At 42.1% G+C, this 10,595-nt stretch overlaps 1 protein-coding gene across 1 annotated transcript; it reads left to right on the top strand.

The window, feature by feature from the left end:
• Window positions 1–74: 74 nt before the first annotated feature.
• cmtm7 (CKLF-like MARVEL transmembrane domain containing 7) lies at window positions 75–4,813 on the top strand. The gene is made up of 5 exons (XM_052066544.1): window positions 75–329; window positions 973–1,149; window positions 1,407–1,505; window positions 1,670–1,751; window positions 1,972–4,813. The coding sequence occupies exons 1-5, from the start codon at window positions 219–221 to the stop codon at window positions 1,983–1,985; spliced, it is 483 nt and encodes a 160-aa protein (XP_051922504.1). The 5' UTR covers window positions 75–218; the 3' UTR covers window positions 1,986–4,813.
• The last annotated feature ends 5,782 nt before the right edge of the window (window positions 4,814–10,595 follow it).

A 10,595-nucleotide genomic window follows, 5' to 3' on the forward strand; every position in this document is an offset into this window, starting at 1 on the left:
TCACGAACAGATCTTTTATTGTGAAAGGCACCAACGGACTGCGCGTGTGACTGCGCTTTTGTTGTGAAACGTCAGCGGATGTGGGCAATTGTGCACGCAAAACTGGGCGTGTGTTTTGGCGCCTTCCCGCACTGAAGCCTTTCCAACGAACAGGATTTCTATTTTCTCTTTTTTCTGGTCAAGTAGTTTCTTAGTTTACTTTTAGCAGGCAGGCTAAGATGTCTCACACGGTCAGCCCGACCAGCACCGGCAGGACCTCCGCGTCCGACGGCGTCTTCAACCTGGGATACATCCGAACCATCCCGGGACTGCTCAAGATGGCCCAGATGGTCAGACACCGCACAACAACAATTACACACCAACAACTGCACTCATCAGGCAAAATGACGCTTTTAGCTGATGTGCTAACAACCTGAGCATCAAGTAAACAGGGGTGGAGGAGGAAGGAGGGGTGTTGGGGGGGGGGGCAGTGCGGACACGAGGTGACATCCTGTGGGTGTGGTGACACACGCGCGCGCACACACACACACACACACACACACACTGTGTGCACAATGCTGAAATTGTCGTCAGCTATATAATTATAATCATTTAACAAGATTTTTTTTTCCAAGCAAGACCATTGTCATAGGAAACGGCAGGAATAAAGGGACACAGTACTTTTAAATGTTGTCAATATACGAGGAATTAAGAAAGTTATGACATTTTAAATGTTTTGGGAAAAAAACGGCAAAAAATCTATTGTTTTGAAATCGAAACAATGGCCTGTGATCAGTTTTGAAGAAAAACAATGAAGCCGAGAGCTTGAGTCCTGTATAGACTAAATTATAAAGTTGATACACCACGAAAAAAAAACCTTTCAATTTCACAAGATGAGTCATCATGGCGATAATTAATGAATGACAATCAATTGATTAGACAATCCCCTGCACTTCTCCTAATCCCGTGATTAAGATTGAATATGGCCTACAGGTGGCGCTGCTGATCACCTTCCTGTGCGTGCACTGTGCACGGGGCTGGCCCAACTGGGCGGCGTTCCAGTACTTTGAGGTGGTGGCCGTGTGGTTCTTGGTGGTGCTCCTGGTCTTCTTCCTCATGCACCTGTGCCGGCTGCAGGCCAAGATGGGCTGCATCAATTGGCCGCTCACCGTAAGCCGCCCTCATGGCGCCTCACCTTATCTTCACAAAGCACATCCTGTTCATTCTTCTCTTCTTCTACCTCCATCTACCTTCTACACGTCTTCCTCCTCCTTCTCCTCATCCTTTTTCTCCTCCCTCCGCCTCCTACTCTTCCAAATCCCCTTCCTCCCTCCACTACTCTTCTTCCATCTCCTTCTCTTCCTTTTTCCTTCGACACGTCCACCTCCACCTCCTCCTTCTTCTCCTCCTTCTCCATCTTCTTTTAGGAATTCTTCCACTACTCCGTGGGTACGGTGCTGATCTGCATCGGCTCCATCGTGGCGGCGGTGAAGAGTGGAGGAGTGTCCGCCCTGGTGGCAGCCTCTGTAAGTACCACACTGCTATATGTGAGTTGTCGTATTTGTGCATCATAGTGTGTGTTGTTGTCATATGCGCTGCCATTTTCTGTTTGCGTTTTCTCTTTTTGCCGTCGTCAGGTTTGTTGTCATGTTTTACATTCGTCTTGCATGTGTTTTGTTTGTGTTATCAGGTGTTTGGTTTCATCACAACCTTCCTGATGGCGGTCAGCTTGTGGACATCTTATAGTGTTTCCTGTGGACCACACCACACTGGTATGTAATGATTTGTAATGAATTTTGAATGCTAATTTTTGGAGTGAGTCACCTGATTGCTCTTGATAGTGGGTGAGACATTGTATTGCGCAAGTTTTTTTTTTCTCTCCCTTATTAGCATCATCCTGCAAACTGCACTATTGCGCTAATAATGATAATGTCTTGAAGTGTGGGAAAAAAGTAACGCGGTAGTCACATGGATTCAATTTCATGCGGGCAGGCGCTGCGGTGTAATGGCCAGAAACATGATTGGCTGCCTCTGGACCCAACTCACTTTTCTGCCTCGCGACCTGCCAACATGTCAACGTGATTGGATGAGCCTTGGGAGCTGAGAAGCTGATGAGGAGTATCTTGTTTAAAAAAAAAAAAAAAAAATCGGAATGTTGGCGGTGATTCAGTGTCACCTTCACATCGATGTTACATGACAAGAACAAAAGGTGCGAACAATAGCTAGTCAACTTTGTGACTCAATTTCCCATCATTTGTTCTGCTGGATGAAACTATCGCTTTATTGTTTGCTTTCTTAAACGGCGATAATGATAGAGAGCAACACCCTTTTTTGCCTGCTGCATGCCAAAACAACCCGCCTGTCCCTTTTTCATTGAATTTTTCAGTTCATTTAACGCTGAAGCACTGTTTCCGCCTCATCGGCCTTGCTCGGCTAAAGAGATGTTAGCATTCAAAATGCTAACATTGCAAACAAATGCAATGCTGATTGCTGAACCACCTATAGAGTCATTGTCAAATACGCGACGCTCGGGAGAAGTATTAGCATTTAGGATGCTAACCTCGCATGCCAAGAGGTGCATGCTAAGTGTTAGCATTTCATGTTTAACCGAATTCATTTTCATCATTCACAGTATTACGCGACAGCGAGCTAATGAAGTATTAGCGCTTGGTGTGCTAAAACTGCAAACAGACACGACACAGAACCACTTTTCGTAATCAGCCACGCGCCACGCTCGGCTAAAAATACATTAGCATCAAGCATGCTAACCTCGCAAACAGATCAGAGGCTGAACCACCACCACCAGCCACGCCAGGCTAAGGAAATGTTAGCATGTATGTATGCTAACTTACACTAGCCTAATATAACGTGTTAGTGTGCCAACGATTACCTCCCTACGGGTTACATGCACACGCAAGCTGCCGTCACGGCAACAGGCGGGCCAGCGTGCACGGTGCTAGTCTTTCAACGTACGTACCACCAATGAGTTAAAGTTTACACAACGATGATGATTACAGTGATGATCACAAAAACACGTGAAAGCACATACACACTCAAGTCAACAGACTGTTAACAATAACAACACCTTGGACGTTTATATTCAGTCGCAGTCATGTTTGTGTGCCAGCTCGCATCATGTGACCTGCTTGTGCTCTGTGACCAGTCACATGCTCTCACTGACTTTTATGTCAAAATCATTTGCGTGTATATACTATTAGTATAAGATATATTTTAGGAGTCCCCAACATAACTCCACAAATACAAAACTCCCAAAGTAGCGCTCGTGGGAATCTTTGGGGGAAAAAATAAGCCCCCACTACCTGTTTGATCAGTATAATGTCCACAAAAAAATGGGTGGACATGTCTATCAACTATTTCAAGGACCCATGACAGAAATTGAACAGGAAGTGGGACATTTTGGAGTGAAGCAGCCTTCCTCAAGTCATTTTAGCCAGTGATCAAATTTGAAAATCCAGCCTCTGACAACAGTCCCACCGATCACCATGAAATTTGGTGGCCATGTCTATCATAACAGAAGAAATGGGAAAAGTTTCAAGCACCCATGCCTGAAATTGAACAGGAAGTCACCCATTTTGGTTTGGGGCAGACACTTTGAGGCCAATCCCCTCAGTCGTGTCAATTGGAAACTTGAATAAATAACTAAACCAGCCCTCGACACCAGTTTCAGTGACGGACACAAAATTGGGTCTGCCAAAACAGAAAAGGAAGAAGTACCCAGACCTGAAATTCAACAGGAAGTGAGTCATTTCAATTTGAAGAAGACATTTTCAGGAAATCCTCTCAGTATTGCTCCGTGGATGGGCCATTTTGATTTGAAACAGCCACTTTGGGAGCGCACGTTACCTAAACTCATACTTGGGGAATCGCCCAAATTGAAATCAAATGAAAAGCCGGTACCTTAGACAGATGGGCAACACAAAATTGCCATGATTTTTTTTTTTTGCCTTCAACATTTAATATAGACAGAGCATCACAATGTGATATCAGAGCATTTTGGAGGATTCGCTGTGAAAAAGCAGGTGCGAGGTTCATGGATATCTGCAGTTTTTATTTATTTTTGTTTCCTTAGCAGGACAATTGGATGTCCTTTTGAATCTGAAAAGAAATACAAGACTGTCCTTACAAGCTCACGTTCAAGTAACAACATTAGCCACATAGCATGTTGTCACTCAATGTAATTACACACGCTAGCTGTTAGCCACTGCTGTATACAAATCATTTGTATTATGCTGGTTTTACACTTTTTTTTGAAGGGGAAAAAAACGTGGAACTTGTTTTTATGAGTAATATGAACTTTTATTTATGACGGAATGTTTCAGTGTTTGCACATGCGTCAAATTTTGCCAAAAAAAATAACAGTTTGAATGTTTGGGAAGTGGAGGGTGACAAACATTTCCTGCCTACCTGTTGATAGCAATTCAAAATTCCCAAAGTGACAATAATGTATCCCGAGAAAAATAAGATGTATTAAAAACTGTGATTGTATTCTACCTTAACAAACATATTTATATCCTACCATCCAGTGAATGTTCGAATCCTGCTGCAACCTTTGTTTTTTTTTAATGCTAATTATTATGATTGTTTAGTTTTTGTGTACACATCGTCTTAAAAACAGAATTGCTCTTTTTGTAGCTTCACCTTTTCCTAAAGTGCCTTAATGTGCCACTCGATGGAGCAGTTCACTCTGTCGCGGCGAGCTGGCCTGAAGCTCAGAAATAAAGGAGCACAGTATTTACGTGTGCTTTCAAGTTTTTTTTTCAAGGTTGACATTGTGATGCGCTGTATGTTGTCAATTAAACCATTGTTGCACCAATGCGTGACTCCTATCTGACCAGCGATCTTGTCACATGGGCACCTGCACGTCCGTGACCCTAATAAGGATAAGTTGTTCAGAGATTAATGAACATTAATGAACAGATTAATGGATGGATGAATGTCAGAATTGAGTTGACACAAGAGGTGAGGATCACCCTGTACAGGACGCCAGTCAATGAACATACAAATACTGGACTGAATTATTTTACTCTGTTAATTACACTCTCTTGGGAAAAATACTGAGTATAATAAACATGTCACGGTGGCAGTTAGTCATAACACAGAATTTTAAATAACTGATTGAGCCAAAAGTAGCTAAGATACAACTGTGCATGAGAGATTTCGATTTCCCCTAAGAATGAATGTGCAGTGAAGAAAATAAGTGGGTTTTTTTTCTAAAGAAAGGCCACTGAATGACTCGTGTACTTGCGCCAAATGACCGCTAGATGTCACTGTTGAACAAGCGTACAATCAGGCATGAGCACCGTCAGTCGTATCAGATCCGTGTGCTCAGCTCGTGTCAGACAAAATTGAACCACTTTTCATTACTCCTCGCTAACCACAGGTGTCACCTGTCAAGTGATGTCACGTGACAAAGGCATAGCAATGTGTCATAATCGTGATGACTCATGGGAAACTTTTCTATCCTCAGGATACAAAAACAGACACGATAAACACACACATACTCGACACACAAAGAACCGTACAGACACAAAAAACGGATACAAACACTCGTACACGCGCACAAACAACCGCACGAACGCACGTGAAAATAGACACAGTGGAACACACACACACACACACAAAAACGTGCTTTTGAAAACAAACCATACACACCCACGACTACGCGCACACACACACGAGTAGATGTACACGCACTTGAACACATTCAAAACCAGACACTGACATAATGTATGTCCACAAACAAGCACACATACACACACACACACACAAACTCACACAGCCACACACATACATTAGCCTACAACCACTCCGACAAACATTTACATGAACCACACACACGCAAACTCACACCGTCACACACGGTTGACATTGTGTATTTTACCTGCCCACATTAACTTTAACCTTTGCCTCGAAGTCTCGACACAGTGAAGCAATGGACCGAACGAGACGCCTGTCACCAGGAATAAATCGCGCTCAGGAATTTCACCAGGCTGTTGCCACGACAACAAGGTGTGATTGCCAAGCAGGAAGTAGCCGAGCAGCCAGAACAGGAACCTGGAGCTATCTGATTGATCGAACGCTTATTCTCATCAAAAGTTTTGGGGGGGAAAAAATGTTTGGTGACATTACCTGTCCATCAGGAGATGTATCCATGACAACAAAGGCGTGTTTAGTCCCACCCTTTCACCTGATACTCAAAGGCTGCTCTCTGATTGGTTGCTCAGCCTCCACCGCACAAATGACAGGTGAGGAAATGGTTGCTATGGCAACTTGCACTCCCATTTGGGTCAATTCAACACGCTTAAGTACAATTATATGTTTAATGTTCTACTTTTAACATCCCAGTGTGAAGGTGCAGCATGAGCATTATTATCTTCATATGTGTTAGCGGATCCAGGGAAATGATGTTCTGAGAACCACTTGTTCAGTCCTATGCCAGCACACACCTTGTCAAGAGTTCAAAGGTTAGTTGCGTGATGACTCTTAATGAGGGGGGGGGGGGGGCTTCACGGACACACACACACACACATTCAGACACAGTAAGACACTCGCACAAATGCGTATGCACACACCCCACCCGAACACGCATGAACACACGTGCACGTTCGCACACAAAAGTGAGACGTTGTAATTAGTGAAGGATGAAGATGATGATGATGAAGAGATGAACATTGCTGCTTGTTCGTTCCAGTGTGAAAAAGTTGTGACGGCTGTTTTTGGATCATTAGCGCTGCCAACCCGCTAATTAACCCACGCAGCTTGACAGCTTATGACCTCCGCCAAGCACAAAGTCACGTCTTCGCCTGCTCACATGCCACATGCAGACATGATGTAAGCATGTGAAACAAACTTCAATGGGCACTCCATCAGGACCTTTTGAACCAATGGAGGTTCAACCATTAGGGCCAGTGGAACCATCAGACCGATGAAAAAACATCAGGAGCATGAAAGCACCAAATGAACCTCCCTCGTGGTCAAGCACACATATATAGAATATGTATGTGTGTGTGTGTGCTTGTGCATGTGTGTGTGTGTGTGTGTACGTGTGTGATGGGGTGTCATCAATCAGGGTTCAGTGCTGGACCAATATGAGAGATATCACATTCCGGTTTTGGTGCTGCTGCGTTGCCGTGGTAACCACAGAACTATCATTATGCTGATGGGATTTCTACGACATCCCAGCAGGCGGAGCTACAGCCAGTTGGAGACAGGCAGTGGGGGTTTGAGGAAAAAAAATCATTATTTAAAAATAGTTATATAATACATTTGTATTCATAACAATAACCCAGCAAATGTGATGCAAAATTATTCAAATTAGTTGTGCTGGTGTTGGAGTGATATTGTGATACTGGAGTTACTTTAGATGATACCATAGTGATATCATCTATTATTATCATGATATTGACATGCAAATATGATATTTGCCTCATATCATGACGATACTGGAATGATATCATAATGTTGCTGGCTTAATAGCAAGGATATGTTGGATTGATATAATGATATTGGAGTGAAATTACAACGACAATAGCTCGATAACATGGAAAGTATGGCGTGGTAACATGATGACAAATGGGTGAAATGATGATACTGGGTTGGTATGCCAATATCGAAGCGATATCATTTTGATATTGGCATGATGTCATTTCATAAGCTGATATCTTTCTGTGTCCACCGTGGGAAAGAAACAAAATAGGCGGAGCTTCATTAATCGATGCTGTCAATCATCCAGATTGTTTCTGATCTTTCTGTTTTGTTCAGCGATTATGATCACTGCAAAACCAATTATTGATTTCACATTCCAATGAACATCATTATTTGCATGTACATTATTACAGCTCTATCCGTGTGTTAATAGGCCAATATTTGTGTGATTGTGTGTGTGTGTGTGTGTGTGTGGTGTCTCTTTCGGAGACAATCATGAACAGCACCAAGCTCATTACATTAAAACAAACAGACTTCTGAGACTCAAAGAAGGTTTAGCCAAATTCCAATGCATGCTAATGCTAACACCCACACGCAGGCACACACACACACACACACACACACGCATGCATGCGCATGCTCAAGAATGCTTCTATCTGCTATGCTAATTTCAAACAAGTGGGATTCTACTGGATGATTTTTGTTTTATTTAAATAAGGAGTATGTACATCATAAATAAGCGATATTCATAACTATCGCTGTACTACTACCACTAAATACTACTAATGATGATGATGATGATTGTTGACTGTGTACTTTAATTCTCTGATGGTCTTTTTGACTAGTTCCCCTCTTCACTTTTCAAGAAGATTAGCTTGTTATTGATAGTGAGAGAAGTCACAAAGCTTCATGATGATGATGATGATGATAGTGGTGCTGATGATGAAGAGGATCAGTGATGTCACGTTCTGCGATAACTACAAGAATAATTTTAGCCGACGCATATCCATGTAAATAGATGCAAATGAATCCACGCAAGAAGTGAATAAACAAGCATCAAAGAAAATTTTCATGGCTAAAAAAAAAAAACGGTGTTATATTATCACTAATTTATTTCTTTCACTTTGATGAGGAGCCAAACACAAGTTGGCATATTTTCACTGCCCTTTACCCATATTTTATTCATTTGTTCATTCATTGATAATACCACCATCTGTTTTCTTTTTGTTTGTTGCTGAGTTCATAATTTCGGACGTTGTTGCAGTCCACTTGCATTGGGGACAAGCGGACTCAGTATACTTATGCACAAGTTTACTAACAGTTAGTGGCGTAACTGTGATCCAATGTACTATCCGTCATTCTACCAAGTGTTATTGTACCAACACTGAGCTCATGTATCGGTCATTAAACAATCAGTCAGTGGACTGATTATCAGTTAGTGTACCTATCAGTGAAGTAATAATCAGTTCGTGCACCATCACTGTAGCAACAATCAGTCCGTGTACAAACAATCAGCCAGTGTACTATCAGTCAGTCACTGTACTAGCCATCAGCGTATACTTAGAATCACTGAATCGGTGTACTATCAATCAATATACTCACAATCAGTCAGTATACTTAATGGACAAACTACCTGTCAGTGGACTAAGAATCCAAGTGTGCCACTTTCCAGAGACAGCACTTGATTGACACTATCTATGTAGCTAACTAGCTAGCTAGCTAGCTGGCTGGCTGGCTAGCCATCTATTTATGTATGTATCTGTCTACCTACCTGTCTATCTATCTATCTATCTATCTATCTATCTATCTATCTATCTATCTATCTATCTATCTATCTATCTATCTATCTATCTATCTATCTATCTATCTATCTATCTATCTATCTATCTATCTATCTATCTATCTATCTATCTATCTATGTCTGTCTATCTATCTATGTCTGTCTATCTATCTATCTATCTATCTATCTATCTATCTATCTATCTATCTATCTATCTATCTATCTATCTATCTATCTATCTATCTATCTATCTATCTATCTATCTATCTATCTATCTATCTATCTATCTATCTATCTATCTATCTATCTATCTATCTATTTCTGTCTTACCTATGATGATAAAGTAATATTTGCTGTGTGTAGTTTCTGATGTAAAGACAAGGAAGGAACGGATACATTGATCTTTTCTTAATGTTTTTCAGGCTGGTCAGACAGCAAACAGTGGAGAAGAAGAGTCTCCGCTCATGGCTCATGTTGTCATGGCAACAGCATCAGCCTGACACACACACATACACATACATACACACACACACACATAGTTATAGAGTGAGAGCGCTGGTGTGTGCAGTAATTAAAGTGAGGCGATATTAAAGACGAGGCGTTTAGCCTTGTGTTTCTCCTCCAGACCTTTTCCTCGCTATTTTGTTTGAGGACATCTCATGGTCTCACCTCGTTCATCATAACTAGTGACCAAAAGGAGGTTCCAACATTTCCCAATCATCCCGATGACTCGCTCCGATGCTTTTCGATGTGGTCCGGCGTTTTGGGAATCAATAAGTCTTTCCTTTTTATCCCCTCCATTCCCTGCTGCAGTTACTGACTTTTTTCACGTGTTGAAGAAAAGACGGAGTCAAATGTTGAAATCAATGAAAACAGCCACGTTTAAATGTTTTATTTAAACGTGCACCTCAGTCATTACGTTCCCGCGTTGGCCGCTTGCCGCCACTTGCATCACCGCCAACGACAATGCAGACAGAAGCAATCTGCCCAGACAGAGAGATTGGCTTGAGAGAAGGAGGAGAACAAAAATTCTTCAAAGATATTTTGTCCCTCAACAGTGACAGAGAAAGTTCCACTGAGTCCCCCGGGCCCACATGACCTCGATCGGATGATGCCTGTCTGTCGCCAGGTGGCGCCACCACAAAAGTTCCCTGATCCCCGCTGGACATTTCACTGGTAACACCAGCAACTCGCATCACTACACAAATGATAAATAAGTGTAACCGCATGTAAACATTGTGTGAATATTGCCCAACATGAACCCAATGAAGTTTCTTGAGGAGTGACCCACATGACGATGTCACATTTTAGTGGGAACATGCCCGGTAGCCATATTGCGTTCTCGTTTTGATGAGAAGTTTAAAAAAAGAAGACAAAAAAAAAAATGTAC

The sequence above is a fragment of the Hippocampus zosterae genome, chromosome 5 (assembly GCF_025434085.1).
Source record: "Hippocampus zosterae strain Florida chromosome 5, ASM2543408v3, whole genome shotgun sequence".
Taxonomy (NCBI): Eukaryota; Metazoa; Chordata; class Actinopteri; order Syngnathiformes; family Syngnathidae; genus Hippocampus; species Hippocampus zosterae.